Consider the following 16,395-nt stretch of genomic DNA (forward strand, 5'->3'; position numbering starts at 1 on the left):
GAGCGTATCTGCTCATATTGAACCAAATAACCATGTTTCCGTCGTGCTTTGTCTGTTGCGCATTAAAGCGACTCCCACGGAAGTGACCACAGATGGGCGTGACCACTACGTATTTTGCATGACGCAATGTCTCAGCGCGCGACATCCCGAGCCGTGCTATTCATTGTAAAGTAAAGAAATGTCTTAGTTAAATTACTTATTTCTGAATCAACATGAGTCTAGTTCACTTTCACTTGTTTATTATACGGAAATAACATCTGATCACAGAACCGCGGCCATGAAGTTGGTCCATAAAGACATCGAGAAAGATAATGCCGGGTGAGTGATCCACGTTAGCCAGCAAGCTAATGAGCACGTTACTTTACAGCTGACTGTACATGTGTCAACTTTTCCTGAGTGTGCTGTATGTTAATCTGTAGCAGAAGAGTTGGATTGGTGTTAAAGCAGTGCAGTCTGTGTGATTAATGTGTAATTACAAAAAAAAGTTTGTGATCATAGTACATAGCTGTGATCATAGTACATAGCTGCTGTATCATTATTTGTTTATACCCCATCGTTACTGGATCCATATGGGTTCTTCGTGATCATTACATTACATCACATTCCAAGCTATTTTACACAACGGCCATAAATGCTATCTACACTCAAAGTCTGTGGTAACGTCATGACTCGTGTTTTATATACCTGTGTGCAGTCAGGTGACTCTGGTGCCAGAGGAGGCAGAGGACATGTGGCACACCTACAACCTTCTGCAAGTAGGGGACAGTCTGAGAGCCTCCACCATTAGGTAACTTCTTATCAGACTCTCCCTGCACGGGAGACTGTGGATTGTTTACAACAGCTGTTCCTCAGAATTCCTTCTTTCTATATCCTATATTCACTGTTTTTCTGCCCGGGCACATATAAACAAAGTGTCGTCACAGTCACAACAAGCATCCCTTTCTCTCTATCCAGGAAGGTGCAAACAGAGTCAGCCACTGGTAGTGTGGGCAGCTCCAGAGTGAGGACCACGCTGACCTTATGTGTGGAGACCATCGACTTTGACTCCCAGGCCTGCAAGCTGAGAGTGAAGGGCACCAACTTAGAGGAGAACCAGTATGTCAAGGTCTGAGATCACTAAGCATTTCTTGATGATTTAGTGCAGTAAAATAATATAATTAGGGAACAAATACTTGAAATTAAGATGCCGGCAGTTACAGATAAAGTACATGCAGCCCTTATAGTGAGTTCATTCTGTTCCATGCGATAGTCATTTAATGTCGGAGAATTTTTTGTTTTTGTCACTCATCAGATGGGGGCTTACCATACCATTGAGCTGGAACTCAACAGGAAGTTCACTCTGGCTAAAAAGAGCTGGGACAGTGTTGTGCTGGAAAGGATTGGTAAGCAGCAGATGGGTTAATGTAACAAACCTCAGCACTGACACGTAGACTCACGCTTGTGCTCTGAGAAAACACAGAACTTTGTCTCTTCCTGTCAAACAAATAACTGTGAAGAGAGCAAATATGGCTAAAACAACACATGGAGTCCAAATGTCAGAAACGATTCACAGATGTGGCAGAGTGACCGTCATGCAGCGAAACGGTGGCAGCTGTGTTTGACAAAGCTTTGGGAGTATTTACATAAAAAGACGTAGTCCCCTGGTGGACAGCTGATCCATATTTCCTCCTCCTCCTCTCATCTGCCCCCCAGAGCAGGCGTGCGACGCGGCCCAGAAGGCAGACGTGGCGGCCGTGGTGATGCAGGAGGGCCTCGCCAACTTGGTGCTGGTGACTCCTGCCATGACTCTGCTCCGCGCCAAGGTTGAGGTCACGATCCCTCGCAAAAGGAGGGGCAGCTGCACCCAGCACGAGAAGGTAGACTCACCACTTATTTCTATCCTAACTCAGAGTAATGAAGAGTTACGCCTTTGCGATTGAATGTTCTTGTCAAGTATTGAGACCTTCATAACGTCCTCTTTTCTGTGCGTGCAGGCACTGGAGAGGTTCTACGAGGCTGTAATGCAGGCAATTCTTCGCCACATCAATTTCGACGGTAGGGGTTCCTTATAGATGTCGCACTTCCACACACACACACACCCACTTGTTCCTGTTGCCTTACTGTGAGCTTTCCTGGTAGCCCCAAGTCTAACTTCCTGTATCTCTTTGCCTCTTACTAGTGGTGAAGTGTATGCTGGTGGGCAGTCCAGGATTTGTGAAAGACCAGTTCATGACCTACCTCTATAAAGAGGCGGTGCGGCAGGACAACAAGGTCCTGCTGGAGAATCGGCCCAAATTCGTCATGGTCCACTCCTCATCAGGTCACAAGTACTCCCTCAAAGGTACGAGCTGGCGGGCGATGAGGAGTAAACAATCAGAGCGTGTTCTTCTGCAAAATGAAAGTCAGTGAGATGTTTAATGTTTTGCAGAAATCCTGGCTGATCCCACCGTCACAAGCAGACTGTCTGACACAAAGGTGATTACTCGTCATATTCTGCTTCTACTGGTCTACGGGTGTGGTCATGACATAACACCGTCTAGACTGAACGAGTGTGTAAAGTGTTTTTGTGTGTGTGTAACATGTAGGCAGCAGGAGAAGTTAGAGTCCTAGAGGAGTTCTACAAGATGCTCCAGCATGAACCCGACAGAGCCTTCTACGGGTGAGCGACGGACCAGCACACCTCACACACACACAATTCCGTGTGTCCAAACTCATCAGACAGAAACAAAGCTACTGATTATCAATAACCTTTGTATTCTCTCCCTGATAGATTGGCTCATGTGGAGAAAGCTGCTGAAGCCCTGGCAGTGGACACGCTATTGATAAGTGATAAGCTGTTCAGGTTTGTACAGACTCAGCTATGTTACAATCTATGTGGGTGGTGCAGTGCTCAGTTAAGTGTGTGTTAATGTGACTTTCTGTGTGTTTGTATAAATGCAGACATCAGGAAGTCGCCACCAGGAGCCGTTACGTACGCTTGGTGGACAGCGTGAAAGATAATGGCGGCAACGTCAGGTACAGCATACGTCTGCAACTTCATGTACACACAGAGAGGATTTAGCTCGTTAACAGCACAGAGAAATGAATAATGAATGAGTTAACATGTATACGTGCAAGTTGCTTCCAGGATGTAGAGCAGCAGGGTTCTCATCACATTTCTCTGTCTCTTTCATTCAGAATATTCTCAAGTCTTCACGTCTCTGGCGAACGTAAGTAACTTTTCTTCTTTTATAATAATAATGTTTGTGTTAAGTCAGTAAACCTGGAGCAGAGTGTAGGCTTCATCAATTTGCCCTTGACCGTCTCTCTCCAAACCTCTAACCTCACCAGAGCTGACTCAGCTGTGTGGGGTGGCGGCCATCTTGCGGTTTCCCATCGCCGACCTATCAGAGCCCGAGGACGACAGCAGCTCAGATGAAGACTAATCTGAAAGAAACCAACCAGGAGGCTCTAACCTAAGCAGAGCAGCAGAGACGACAGCGGTTGTGACGCAGCGACACACAGCAATAGAACACACGCAGGGCCGGGCGTGATGGCCACGCCCCCTCAGAGCTCAGCCACACACCTATTTTTACTTAATTTGACGAGGTCGTGCTTTTGGTTGGAAGGTTGCAGTGATGCCAATGGAAACGATGTCATTTATGTTGCCAAATCTACATTAAAACAGGTTCTGTTATGAGTGACACTGAACAATAACGCTAGAACATAAAGAATAACTGCTGGGTAAGTGTGTGTGTGTGTGTGTGTATATATATATTTCTTGCAAATAAACAACAAAAGCATTCATTCATGTCCCCTCATGTTGTCCCATGCACCCCCATCATGCATAAATCAAACACATATAAAAAATATATAATTTATTACATGATTGAATGTTTATATGTACATAAAATATATACACAAAATAACAAACTACTATATTTGCCAAACTAAGCTCAAGTATGTTCAGGATTTTCTTTTAAATGATGATGTCGTCACATTGGAGTTCCACAGTTACATCAGTGCACATTCCTCTCATTCTTCCCTGGAAAATAGTTAAATAATAAACTTCTCCCTTGTCGAGGTTTAATTAGAATAAATACAATCTCAGTGTCAGCAGCCCAAACTAAAGTGCATTTAAAACATTTTCCTTTTGCTGCCTTGTTACACCCTAGGTCTCCTATCAAATCAGTGAATGTGTGTGTGTGATTCACCTCACTCTATAGGACACTGGTAGGTTTTAATCCAGGCTAAATCCTCCACTGTTCCCCAGTGCAGGTAGATAATGGAGCAGATGACCATGACATGCATTATCTGGTGGCTGTTCCCCCAGTTATCAAACAGGCCCGGGCTGAAGCGCTCAGGGATCTGGATGATGTTGACCAAACCCCCTAACACAGCCAGCGAGTCCATGGTGACAAAGAGGCGCAGAGAGTTTGGGCTGCCCACTCCGCTGCCGTACACTCTAAACAGGAAGAGGCTGAAGCGGAACAGAGCCTGCCAGACGAAGGCCTGCAGGCGCAGGACATTGGTGCGAGCCGTGGTGGCGCAGTAGATGCCGTAGGCCGAAACCAGGATGTAGCCCAGCAGGGCGGCCTGCCGCACGGCCGGATAGCAGAGGAGGGTGATGTGGATGATGGGAAGTGCCCCTAGTAACGAGAGGGAACTTTGAGCAAACGGCATTGTCATTGACATATTGTAATTGTGGTTTCCTGTTTCGGTAACAGGAATGGAAATTGTTGGTCAGACTGTAGGCTGGAAGTATTTGCATCCTCACTGCTTCAGTATTCTAAAGCAGAAATACTCATTGTGCAGTGACACATGTGGGCAAAAGAGTTTCAATTGGTTTTATTGGATGTTTCCCCATGCAGCAAACCGCCAGGGGGCGCCCAAGTAACACCGGTGGCACACGTTACAGTTTGAAAACCACTACTTCAAATTAGAAACTGGTAGAACAGATTTTGGTCTGCAGATACAAGATTCTTAACCAACAACTAACCCAACCTTTATTTACTGCATTTGAGACTCAAACAAACAAACGTACCCAGGGTGTTGACGAGGCAGACCCCAAACATGTCCAGGGAGAGCAGCGTGTCGTAGATGTGCTCGCCCCCAACGTGATTCATGAAGACATGATAAAGCACCGAGCCCACGGTGGGGCAGAGGCAGGCCAGGTAGTGGACCACGCAGAGCCAGGAGCTCTCCACCTCCATCCATGGGATACTGAAAGGTAGCAGCACCAGGAAAAGAAAGAAGGGGATGCCTGCAGAGGAAAGAGGAGGAAGAGGAGGAGGATCAGCCACAAATGGAGACAAATTCTACTCAGATCTGCAAAATCAATACAGCTCAAAGGTCAATTGTGGTTAGGAGGGTTATGCATTGATGGTTTGAGTCAAACTTCCTCATCAAAGCAGGTACAATGACAATTTATGTAGAACAATGAGGAATTTCACTGGTTCCTCTCTGCTGACCGTTCCACTACGTGCACACAAACGGGAGGCGAGGAACTCCCGCTGCTAATATCCTCATAGTAAGAGCGTTAGTGTTAATGAACTTATGGGATAGCTGAGGAGAAGAGGGGAGCATGAAGAAAATGGCATTGGAAGTTCAAGACTGTGTGGGTTTTCGCTCATGCGCAGCTCCATTTCCACTTTCACAGCTTTCAGTCACGCAGGGCTCAGGTAGAAAGTCTCAAACCAGAACCACAACTCAAAAAATCATCCGTGTGGTCGTTTCTTTAAAGCCTTTCTCAAGACGTACACTAATTACTTATGAGCTGAAGAGACTCTCACACACACACACACACACACACACACACACACACACACACACACACACTTAAAGGCCTGGTTAAGTGCAGGATATTTCCAGGACAGGGATTCCCAGGGCAGATTATGGCTAATACCCAATATCCTCGGTGTCATTACACATACGTAGGCTTGTAACTGGCCGCAAGTGAGAGTAGTGGACATCTGTGACCTGTTTTGTATGCAAACCTCACGTACAGTGTGTGTGAGGAGGGTGAAGTGGTTCCAGAGACTTCTTATAACTAAGAAATAGGGATCAATCTGATGCATTACAAAGGTTGGCAAGGATGAATAAACTGACTCTGTAATGAAGTATAAAACATTTGTGGACTCACCATGTGTGTAGATGTTCCCCAGCTCATTGTGCATGTAGAAGAGGCTCCTGAGGCAATCCTGAGCTGTGGCCACCGGCCGGTAGCCCGTCAGGACAAACTTGTTGAACTGAAGGTGTGCAGGAGTCTTTGGGAAGTCCAGCAGCCGTGGCCCATGGTAAACAACCATAGCGACTTCCTACAAGCCCAACGCCCCCCTGAAAGCTTACATTGGTAAGGAAACACGCTTTCCTCACAGTTACATGCTAACTGAGGCCGCACACGGGACTCCTCTCACACGGCACTTGCAGCAGGGAATTCTGGTCCTTGAGCCCCATCATTGGACAGGTGTAATTGCGGGCGAGCGACCTGTTGAGCTGGCCGTGTGGCATGGTTTCTTTATGACCAATCAGCAAAGGGCTCTTATTCTTAGGGCTAAAGCTGGGGTAATCCTCACAAAACACCATGAGCACAGCTGAAGCGGCTCCTTGTCATGGTTGGTGACTGACTTTCACCTCAGCTTGGGGGTAAACACACATTTCAGCTGTGTGGATTCTGTGTGCTCCTTAATGTCTGTATTGTTAACTGCCTGTATGTTCCTCTGCTCCTCGCACTCAAACAATGCTGCAGTCTGGATAATCTGCAGATTAGAGCACCTAAAGCGGTATAAGGGAATAGAGAAGTACCTCGTGTGGACGCTGTAATGCCTTAAGCTGATTTGCACTCTGACACATGTATTTGCCATATTTTAATCATACAAAAACACACACACCACAAACACGATTCTTTCATGGTTTTAATCAAACAAACACTGTACAAAAATCGAAAGGTTCACGCCAGAGGTAGTTAAAACCCTTTCCTGTGAAAAATAAATTATTTTCAGTTGATAGCATCCAGGCAAACCTGACTGACTGAACCAGAACACTGATCGAATGCAGAAGACAAACTCTCAAACGGTTTGGTGACCAATAAGTGCAGGACAGAGAGGTATACATCAGTTACATTAATACATCATACACAATCAAATAGAAATGTTACGAACAATCAAGGTGTTATATCTCTAGAAATACTAACAAACACAAAAACAGTGATTGTCTGGATTATAAGATTTTAAAACATTATATAAAATTAGGAGATAATGTAGGATAATGTACAGAGGCGACAAAAAGGGATCTTAAGCTTGTGATGGTCACGTGGCTCAACCTGTGTGAGAGGAAGAATGGGGAGAACAGAGGTCAGTGGGATGGTTGTTGCCTTCTTGTAATTCTATATTTTATCTCATTTTTGTTTAACACTGCAATTGCTTTGTAAATAACAGTAATCCTGATTCTTACCTTGATAACCACTGTTCCCAAAGAAGCCATTCAAGTCATATTTGCTGTCCTTTCCACCTATAATCACATAAAGCAAAATGTTAGGTTAGTTAGTTGGATTACTTGTAACTTATCACACTAAATACCGTCTGTGTCATAGACAGGATGCTTGGTGTTGTTGTGCTCTGAGGCCTCCACTTGCCTCGTGGGTGAAAATGCAGTTTGAGATGCTGCTGAATGTGAATCTGACGCGGCAGCTGCTGCGTCTGCAGGCCGTCGGGTTGCTCGAACATCAGGGGCGTGGCCTGCGTCTGGGCGGCCGGGCCGGGGGCCAGGTCCAGGCTGGCGGTGCCCACGGGGTCGGGCAGATCCTGGCCGTCCGCTACCTGCGGCGTATCGGGCAGGAAAGAGGCGTCGGGGACGTAGGCCGAAGGATGAGCCAGGGCGGGGCTGAGGGTCTGGGCCGCAGGAAATGCAACGACTGGGGAGCGACAGGTGAAGAAGGGAGAAGAGAGTGAGCTTTCTTTAATGTCATTCATTTCAGTTTACTGTGTAGGTTAATGGAGGTCCTCGTTACCTTCAGGCTGCATGTGTCCATTTATGTAACCGGCGTTTTCTGAAATTGCAACAGAGCGACATTGGCTGCATGCAGACGAGGCGCACAAATCTCAAACTACTCCTCTCCAACACAACGACACATACAAACACACACTGCACTCACCGTATCGTGCGTCGGCCGTCCCCTCCCCTTCAACTGTAATCGCTGGAGCCTTTTCCTCACCTTTGACAAAGAGGTTAGAGGACAATGAATCAAACAAAAGGTAAGGCATAGGTTTCTGCAGAGAATCAAACACACACACACACACACACACACACACACACACACACACACACACACACACACACACACACACACACACACACACACACACACACACACACACACACACACACACACACACACACACACACACCGTGGGATGTTCCAGCTGTTTCTGGGTCGACAGGCAGGGGCTCGTAAGGTAAAGCAGCCGTGTCTGTTTAAGGCAGAGGAGGAAGATGATTGACACTGTTGTATGTTTTTAACTGGACAGATCAATGAAGAGGACAAATTACCAATTTCTCCTACAGGTCCAGATTCAAGAGGCTGTGATTTGTAAGCTCCCTGGTCAACTGTGGAGAGAATAACGAAACATAACTGAGGGAGCTAGATTGGGTGACTGATGGGGAAAATAAGAAGGACTGGAAATCAAAGACGAGCAGGACGCACCGTATGCTCCAGCAGGAATTCCTTGACCCCCAAATCCAAGACCTTGTGGCGCATACGGAGCTCCGCCTCCACCTTCACAATCAGCAGCCACACATAAGACAATTAGTTAACTAGTTAATAAGCTCAACCAAATAAAGAATGAATGTTTGGAAGATGGCTGCCACGTTTGCCAAATCTCACCGTATTTGCCTGGTAATTTTCCATTTTGTCCGAGTCCGACCTGTTCAGGCTCATAAGGTGACCCAGCCACTCCTGGAGAAAACAAACGCACCTCAGTAACAGAATCAGAATGCTCAAATGTGGGTATGAAACTGAATTCAGCCTTTCATCCGACCGTATTTGCCTTCAGGGCCGAGTCCAAGGGTCTGAGCTTCATAAGGCATCCGTCCATAACCTTTAGACAAGCAGGAGGAAGAGGGTGAGCTGACAGAATGGAACCAAAGAGGAAAAAACTGGGGGAGTTGAGAATTCACCATATTTGCCAGCTGATTTTTCGTTCGTGCCGAGACCACCATGGGGAATTTCACCATAACCTGAGGAGGAATAGAGAGTAAGTAAACTGGAGGAATTGACACACCGGACTAACCCATTATCAAAAAGGAAGAAGTCCTATCACTCACCATATCCTCCACCAGCACCAGGACCGCCTGAAAATATATCAAATTTTTAGCAATCACCATTTTCCATGTAAACCTATCAAACCCTGTGTTATGTTATTGGAATATACCACCTCATTCTATTCTCACCGTATTTTCCATGTGGTTTCCCTTCACCTGCAGGTCCATAGGGACTCCCACCATACCCTGGACAAAGTGAGACAATCCGTTGACATTGGCCATGCAGCTTACACGTAAAGTCCACATAAAGAGACAGAGCCTAGCACGTACCGTACGTTCCTGCAGCGGGAGGTCCGAAACCCAGCGGGTGGCCGCCAAACTGCAGCCCCCCAATACCTGAATCAGAGCCAGAGAACAGAACAAATAGATAAATACATTCATAATAGTTGATAATGAATTTGTTTTGCAAATCAAAGTGAAGGACCAGCTTCTTGTACACGTTGTTGCGGTGAAATTGCTAACAGAGACTCACCGTATTTAGCTTGAGACTTCTCAGTGTTCATCCCGAGGGTCTGGCCCCCAAAAGGCAAAGTGCCCATCCCACCGTACATGCTGCCCAGTTTCCCATTAGGGCCCAAGGCAGCAGCCTGAGGATCCACCTGACTTGTTCCTAAGAATAGAAAATCATGATTTAGATTGAATAAGTCACAGCTTGTGTCCATCTCTGTACATCAAAAGGATACAAAACATGTTTAATAAACCGTTCTAGTGCCTAAAATCCTGATATGGTCTTACCATCCAGTCCAGCAGGAACTATTGGAGCCCCATTGTAAGGCATCTGTCTGGCTCCACCTGTCCAAGCAGCAAGCGGCACAATGACAGATTATGATCAATTCAACACCAGCCAATGGAAAATAATGAAAATAATATTAATAGTATGGTTATGGTGGAAAGAAATGTGGCTGTAAGTTGGATCATCTCCTTTCTAATCGATTTCCCCTCACCAGCATGGACGCCTTGGCCGAGATCTGTCAGAGGAAAGAGAAAGGTTTAAGTTTGAATTCACAGGGTTTTTTATCTGAAGTTACGTGAAGCTGCTTACTGGCGTAGTCGGGTTGCACACCAGCGCCGTAGCCATTTCCATAACCTGCACACAAGAGAGAGCACAGGCGAGATCAGCCCACAGCAGGATTATCTAAACCCATGACCTGCAGGCCTAATGCAGGAATAATGTCAAAGAATGCTGAATGGGCGTCTATACTGTACATCACACTGACAATATGCACACTAACTCTGGGGCCCACCTGGTTTAGGTTTGCCTGCTTCAGCCTGGCCTGCATTATCTGAAGAAATGCATTACATAATCACATAAAAGCAAACTTATGGCGCATTAAAACATTGCAGAATTAATTTTCTTTGTATCTCAATTCAGTTTGATGAAGTTACGACTCTCACCCTTTGAATGTGCGCCGCCGCCGTAGGCATTTCCGTTTCCATATCCTGCTCCAAGGTAGGCGCCCTGTCCATAAACTGAGACCAGACAGAGAGATTCGTCTTAAGGATTCCTCCAAAATAATAATAATTATTCGCCTCTGAACTTTGCCATCTAACTAACTTAACTAATGCCTTATATGTTGTCCTTTGCTGCCCTCATGTGTCGCAACAAGAGAAGATCAAGCAACATAACGCGTCTGAGGATGATTGTGGTCAAACCAGGTTGAGGTTTGAATTGATTGAGTTCTAAGAAATGTGACAATGGCTGTGGGAAAGGACAGACTGACGCCATAAACTATAGGAGGGAAAAGAGAAGAATAAAATGTCTCACTGGGTTGCTGAGGTTTCCCTGCATAAGGATTTCCAAAACCTGAACAGATCAAAATAAAAGCTGGTCATCAGTCATCAGTATTGACCAAGCACATCATATTCACTGCACGGTTATGCTGAGAGTAAATCTTACCGGCTCCATATCCATTTCCGAGTCCAGGGACTCCGGGGACAAATCCTCCAACTCCAGCACCGTAACCTTTGGAAACAAAAACATTTTTTTGCACATTTTAGTGTCGTAGTCTTCATGGATCATGCATCAGAACACGAGACCTCATCCCAAACTTCAACACAATGTTATTAGCTGAGACTTCACAAGGTTCTCCACCTGGTTTGGGCGCTCTACCTGCTCCTCCGTTTGGATATCCTCCCGCTCCTGCACCGTATCCTGACCAAACACAACACCACACCATCAGGCCTGCAGTAAACTAAACCCATCGGCACCAAAATACTCCACTTAAGATGCAAATGACTATCTATTTGCCAAAGCCTAATCACAAAAACACATTTTAAATACATAAAGAATGACTGACATTTACTGGGAATCCATGGAAAAATAGGATTCAAATTGTTCATATGCAATTAGAGTGAAGTGTGTGAGTACCTTTGGTGTGAGTGCCAGCGGCGGCCCCAGCTCCTGCATTATAACCTTAAATTAAGAGAAAACTCATTGGTGAATGTCTCTCTCATATTTAAATCAAATGGAATATCCTGAACAGGGAAAACTAACGACAGTAACAATTTTCTGTCAGTTTACCAGGTCTTGGTATTTTCATCCACTGGCCATTTGGCACTCCTGATGGCCCACAATCTACAATACAAAACTGTGTTACAAGCACAACGCAAGACAGCCAAAGACACAGACCAAATGAGTGTTACTCTCATTTACATTCTAGTTCTCTACTATTTTGACAATCAAAACTCCTATTCTCTGGAAAAGTCAGCAATAGGATAATAAACCATAATGCAATTAAAAAGGCAGTTGAAGTGGAACTATTTACCAGGTTTAGCTCCCTGTCCCTTGGCTCCTCCTCCATTCCCTATGGGTTAGAAGAACAGATCAGCAGGTCAGAGCTTAAATAGAAATGCCGCCCCTCCCTCCATCTTCTCATCAGAAATCAGCGGACACGATCTGTTCTGTAAGTCGGCTCATGCTCGTCCTGCTCCAAATGCAAAACGACATGCAAATGACAAACAACAGGAGACATTAGTGATCACCAGAGGAAACGCCCAAGGAAGCATGCAGCAGAGAAACACCATCATGAACACTGGCTGGGATACACTCTCAATACGCGTCTATAAATACTAAAAGCCAATCAAATCCTATTTCCTGGGTCAAAGTATAATCGGAGCGAACTTCAGATTGAATCCCAGCCGTTGGTCGAACATCAATCACAAAGGATTTCATTATTTACACGTGCAAAACGGATAGAAACACGAGTTAACACACACACACACACACGTATCAACATTTAGTTTACCAGTACTCCCAACTGCAGATTCATGTGCCCCAGTTTTCCCTGTTTGGTGACCTTTGACCCCGGGCTGTTCAGGTGCCGCCTCTGGCTGACTCCCGACGGGCACAACCTCGGCTTCCCCTTTACTCACCGTCTGTTCCACTGCCACCGTTTCAGGGGCAGCCGTGGCCTTGGGGGGGCCGCCCGTTTCGGGGGCAACAGTGCTGCCCCCCCCAAAAGCCACGTCAGCCTCTGCACCTGTTTGCCCAGGTACTGCACTTCCAGTCATATAACCTAGAGGCCATAAATTCCATGGTCATTTATGGCTTATTTTCCCCATATGAATGCAAATCATCACGGCTGAAGAAGAACTCAAAGGGCACATTGAAGGGTCTAATTGTAGACGGTACACATTTTGGTCAGATCCACTATATAATGTGAGGAAAATCCCAACTATTCCGTGTGAGCACTTGCCTTGAGGAATGACCGGTGCCGGCTCAGATGCGGGTCCAGATGTTTCTGTCTTCAGACTCTTGCCCTGTGGAGTGGCAGGTGCTGGTCCAGGTGTGGACAGAGGTGCAGGTTTGGGGTCGTTGCCTTGAGGATCCACCGGTGATCCGTCTGATGTGACCTGCGACTCAGTTGTTTTGTAGCTTTTCCCTTGTGGTGTGGCTGCGGTGAGCTTTTGATATTTGTCTTGCGTCACCGTGACGATGATACCCGTGGGCTCAGCAGCAACAGGCGCTGCAGCTTGCGTTGGTGCCGGGGTGGCGGCCTGTGCGTCTAGGTCTGCTGGCTGCTGCGGCACTGCACCAAGTAGCTCAGGAGGAAGAACTCCACCTTTCAGGCCCTTTTCATTTGCTGCGCCTGCACCTTTTACAGAGCCATTAGGTATCAAGCCGTTACCTGAGAACAAAAACACACATGTGTAAAAATCACCATGAAATCACCATCTCAATCATCAAACAGCCCGTTTTCCTCTGTTCCTTGCCAGATCGTTAAATTAGAATATCATAGTCCCCTTCCCCATGATTACGTGTCTGACTGAACCAGACTGAGAGATGATGGAAAGGCTCAGCAGGTGATTTGAGTTAATGAAAGTGAGACACCCTGAGGATACAGGATTGAACTTTCCATGAGCTGTAAACTAGAATCATCCAAACTAAAACAAATAAGGACTTGAAATATTTAACTTTGTGAATAATGAATCTATAATATATGAGAGTTTAACTTTTTGAATAGAATTAGTGAAATAAATGAACTTTTCCACAATATTCTAATTCATTGAGATGCACCTTTATATACTGTAAACATTTACCTGCATTGGCAAATTTAACCAGCTGTCCATTAGGAACACCAGCAGGGCCACCATAGCCTGTGAATCATACATATTTTCATATCAAATTGACATATTGGGGCTCCATAAATGAAGGAAAAGTGCTTTAAAGTGCGCTGGGACTTTGGTTTCAACTGCTCATTACATTGTTTCCCTCCTCTATTAATTTGTGATGACTTTTGCTTCAATTTGGATGAATTCAATACATACCAGTGCCGCCTGTTTTAGCTCCTTGACCAGGTGACACAGCCCCAACACCTTTGGTTGTTTGAGGTGTTCCTTGGTTTGGAACTCCATATCCTACAAAGGATGATATCATGAGAGGTTATATGGACATGTTTCCACACACAAAGAACACATGGATTTCCTCAATTCATCAAAAATTATCCTGATGTTCATTCATTTTAGAGATGAATCTATTTCAGCATTTCTGGGACTTACCATTGGGTTTACTTCCATATCCACCAAGTACTCCACCATTTCTACCTCCATGACCTTGATACAAAGTGTAAGAAGAAGTAAGGAAGGCTGGTATTCACAAAACAATGTATTAAAAAGGCTATAAACTGCATGGCAACAGAACATCACCATTTCGTTTGGCTCCGTATGCTTTGGGAACACCACCAGTGCCGAAACCTCAGGGAAAAATATCAGCGTACACAACTGTATTATCACACTTCACACAGGAAGCAAATGGACACTTTTCTGGGATTTTTATCAGTTACCATTGGGTTTAGCTCCGTATCCGTTGAGAGCAGGCGCTGTTCCATAACCTGGTGATCAAATACATACAGTATGGCATTACAGATTCATCCAAACTGCTCATATTCTGTGCTTGCATCTGCATTTTTGTAGCGTGCCTGCAGTCATTACCTGGTTGGGGTTTATTTGCAGCTCCACCGGTCTGTCCGTACACTATAAAACATCCGCAAAACGACTATTACTCATATTTACTCAGGATGAAATGATAGCTGTCGGATGAATTCAGAAATGAATTCAAAACAACCGTGACATTCTTAGCATTGGGTTTTGCACCATAACCATTTGGAATATTGCCATAGCCTGGAAATAAATAATAAATAATAAAATAACCGAACCCGTCTTCACTCATTTAATGTTTATAAAAACATTCCTTAAACCAATGTTTGCAACCGCATACAAAATATCTGACTGGCTTTGCATTTTCAACAAATCACCTGGTCTGACTGGTTTGGCTGCTCCCCCATTCGGATATCCATAACCTGGGCCCAAAGAAAAGTATTAGAAAACTGGACAACAATAAGAACAATAATTAACGCCAAACATAATATTAATAGAGCTTGAACCATTGGGCCTGGCTCTGTTCCCATTAGGGGCTCTGGCTCCAGCGTAGCCATTGGGTTTAGCACGTTGGTTAGGCACCCCAGCTGCAGCACCGTAGCCTGAAGAAGATCATCAAAAAGCAATACTAAGGTTATAAAGTCATGGAGACACCATATTCGAACATATGAGATGTTATGGTGGTAACCTTACCTGGTTTTGGTCCCTTCATTCCTCCATTTCCATACTGAGCTCCCAGACCTAAAGCAGGCCTTCCATAACCACCATTGTAACCTGGACAATATGTGATAGAAAGATATAAAGGTGTAATAGTGACTGTAAATATGGAAATTTGAGATTCTTGATTTGTTAATTCATCAAAGGTGCAGCGTGATGTGTCACTCGCCTCCCATGGGTTGAGCTCCGTAACCATTATGGCCATTACTGCTGTATACTGGGAAAACAAACAAAGACATTACCGCCAGTGTAACAGCCGCCATCACAACACCAAGTTCATAGCATGGGACTCACCTTTCCCTTGGTTCCTTGCAAGCTGAGGTATTCCCAGACCTCCAGAAATTCCCACTCCTGGCCCTTAAAATCAGTTAAAAAAGGTTGTGCAGATAAATAAGTATTGTGTGTGTTATTGATGCTGTTGTTGTTGTTTCCTGGGTGTGAAGATGCCTGAGGAGGAGTTACCTGCCCCGTAAGGTAGCCGGCCATATCCTTTCATGGATTTACTTCCTGCGCCCCCTCGGCCTTGTGATACACACAGAGACACATTCAGGTTACAGCATAAACATAAGTGTGAGAATATACAGTACTTCAGGATCTCGTTGGGCTTTCCTCTGTTGCCATTAGACGCACCAGATACAACACTTTGACCTAAAACAAATCCTCATCATTTCACCTTTTTATTTGCTTAGTCTTAGTGTTTTGTTTACTTCGATATGTACAGTGGTGTGTGGGCAGTTCATGGCGGGTCAGGTCACTTTAAAGTATAGGACCAAAGGCCTCCAGACTAGTGATGGGAAGTTCGTCTCTTTTCAGAGAGCCGACTCTTTTGACTCGGCTCCCATAGAAGAGCCGGCTCTTTCGGCTCCCAAACGGCTCCCAAAATTGTTATCATCTGTAGCCTCATATGTTACCCTAACTCGGCAAATATGAATGGTTTGTGGGTTGTTAAACCCTTTTGCATTCAGTGTTTTTATGAGAAGCCTTATCTTTGCCTAATTTTGTGTATTTGTTCTGTTACAAAAGAAG

At 45.2% G+C, this 16,395-nt stretch overlaps 3 protein-coding genes across 3 annotated transcripts; 1 reads left to right on the top strand and 2 right to left on the bottom strand.

Moving 5' to 3' along the window:
* The first annotated feature begins 51 nt into the window (after positions 1-51).
* Positions 52-3,765, top strand: pelo (pelota mRNA surveillance and ribosome rescue factor). The gene is made up of 13 exons (XM_076151792.1): positions 52-318; positions 695-787; positions 955-1,105; positions 1,292-1,382; positions 1,693-1,856; positions 1,974-2,034; positions 2,159-2,320; positions 2,408-2,454; positions 2,565-2,638; positions 2,750-2,821; positions 2,920-2,994; positions 3,157-3,188; positions 3,310-3,765. The coding sequence occupies exons 1-13, from the start codon at positions 278-280 to the stop codon at positions 3,402-3,404; spliced, it is 1,158 nt and encodes a 385-aa protein (XP_076007907.1). The 5' UTR covers positions 52-277; the 3' UTR covers positions 3,405-3,765.
* Positions 3,766-4,173: 408 nt separating this feature from the next.
* On the bottom strand, positions 4,174-6,266 carry paqr4b (progestin and adipoQ receptor family member IVb). Its single transcript, XM_076152296.1, has 3 exons — positions 6,101-6,266; positions 5,003-5,221; positions 4,174-4,607 (listed from the first exon to the last, which is right to left on the bottom strand). The coding sequence occupies exons 1-3, from the start codon at positions 6,264-6,266 to the stop codon at positions 4,174-4,176; spliced, it is 819 nt and encodes a 272-aa protein (XP_076008411.1).
* A 601-nt stretch (positions 6,267-6,867) lies between these two features.
* On the bottom strand, positions 6,868-14,751 carry LOC143002062 (uncharacterized). Its single transcript, XM_076151999.1, has 34 exons — positions 14,707-14,751; positions 14,559-14,606; positions 14,422-14,469; positions 14,275-14,328; positions 14,044-14,133; positions 13,816-13,872; positions 12,972-13,403; positions 12,522-12,791; positions 12,042-12,080; positions 11,798-11,851; positions 11,645-11,689; positions 11,369-11,428; positions 11,174-11,239; positions 11,042-11,080; positions 10,672-10,746; positions 10,521-10,559; positions 10,319-10,363; positions 10,207-10,244; positions 10,012-10,069; positions 9,749-9,886; positions 9,547-9,612; positions 9,406-9,462; positions 9,280-9,306; positions 9,133-9,192; positions 8,994-9,053; positions 8,840-8,911; positions 8,660-8,731; positions 8,506-8,562; positions 8,364-8,426; positions 8,111-8,170; positions 7,967-8,005; positions 7,592-7,870; positions 7,411-7,467; positions 6,868-7,279 (listed from the first exon to the last, which is right to left on the bottom strand). The coding sequence occupies exons 8-34, from the start codon at positions 12,784-12,786 to the stop codon at positions 7,275-7,277; spliced, it is 1,935 nt and encodes a 644-aa protein (XP_076008114.1). The 5' UTR covers positions 12,787-12,791; positions 12,972-13,403; positions 13,816-13,872; positions 14,044-14,133; positions 14,275-14,328; positions 14,422-14,469; positions 14,559-14,606; positions 14,707-14,751; the 3' UTR covers positions 6,868-7,274.
* Between the last annotated feature and the right edge of the window lie 1,644 nt (positions 14,752-16,395).

Source organism: Genypterus blacodes, unplaced genomic scaffold (assembly GCF_046128005.1).
Source record: "Genypterus blacodes isolate CSIRO-AG114 ecotype Tasmania unplaced genomic scaffold, CSIRO-AGI_Gbla_v1 ptg000055l_1, whole genome shotgun sequence".
Taxonomy (NCBI): Eukaryota; Metazoa; Chordata; class Actinopteri; order Ophidiiformes; family Ophidiidae; genus Genypterus; species Genypterus blacodes.

Coding starts and splice junctions, on each gene's coding strand:
- LOC143002062 (XM_076151999.1), bottom strand. CDS start 12,786: ATGACTGGAAGTGCAGTACCTGGGCAAACAGGTGCAGAGGCTGACGTG. Junction 11,240..11,368: donor AGGTAGAGCGCCCAAACCAG/GTGGAGAACCTT, acceptor TTGTTTCCAAAG/GTTACGGTGCTGGAGTTGGA. Junction 10,747..11,041: donor AGGGAAACCTCAGCAACCCA/GTGAGACATTTT, acceptor GTCTGGTCTCAG/TTTATGGACAGGGCGCCTAC.
- paqr4b (XM_076152296.1), bottom strand. CDS start 6,266: ATGGTTGTTTACCATGGGCCACGGCTGCTGGACTTCCCAAAGACTCCT. Junction 5,222..6,100: donor GGGGAACATCTACACACATG/GTGAGTCCACAA, acceptor TTTCCTCTGCAG/GCATCCCCTTCTTTCTTTTC. Junction 4,608..5,002: donor CTGCCTCGTCAACACCCTGG/GTACGTTTGTTT, acceptor TCTCGTTACTAG/GGGCACTTCCCATCATCCAC.
- pelo (XM_076151792.1), top strand. CDS start 278: ATGAAGTTGGTCCATAAAGACATCGAGAAAGATAATGCCGG. Junction 2,321..2,407: donor TCACAAGTACTCCCTCAAAG/GTACGAGCTGGC, acceptor AATGTTTTGCAG/AAATCCTGGCTGATCCCACC. Junction 2,639..2,749: donor CCCGACAGAGCCTTCTACGG/GTGAGCGACGGA, acceptor TCTCCCTGATAG/ATTGGCTCATGTGGAGAAAG.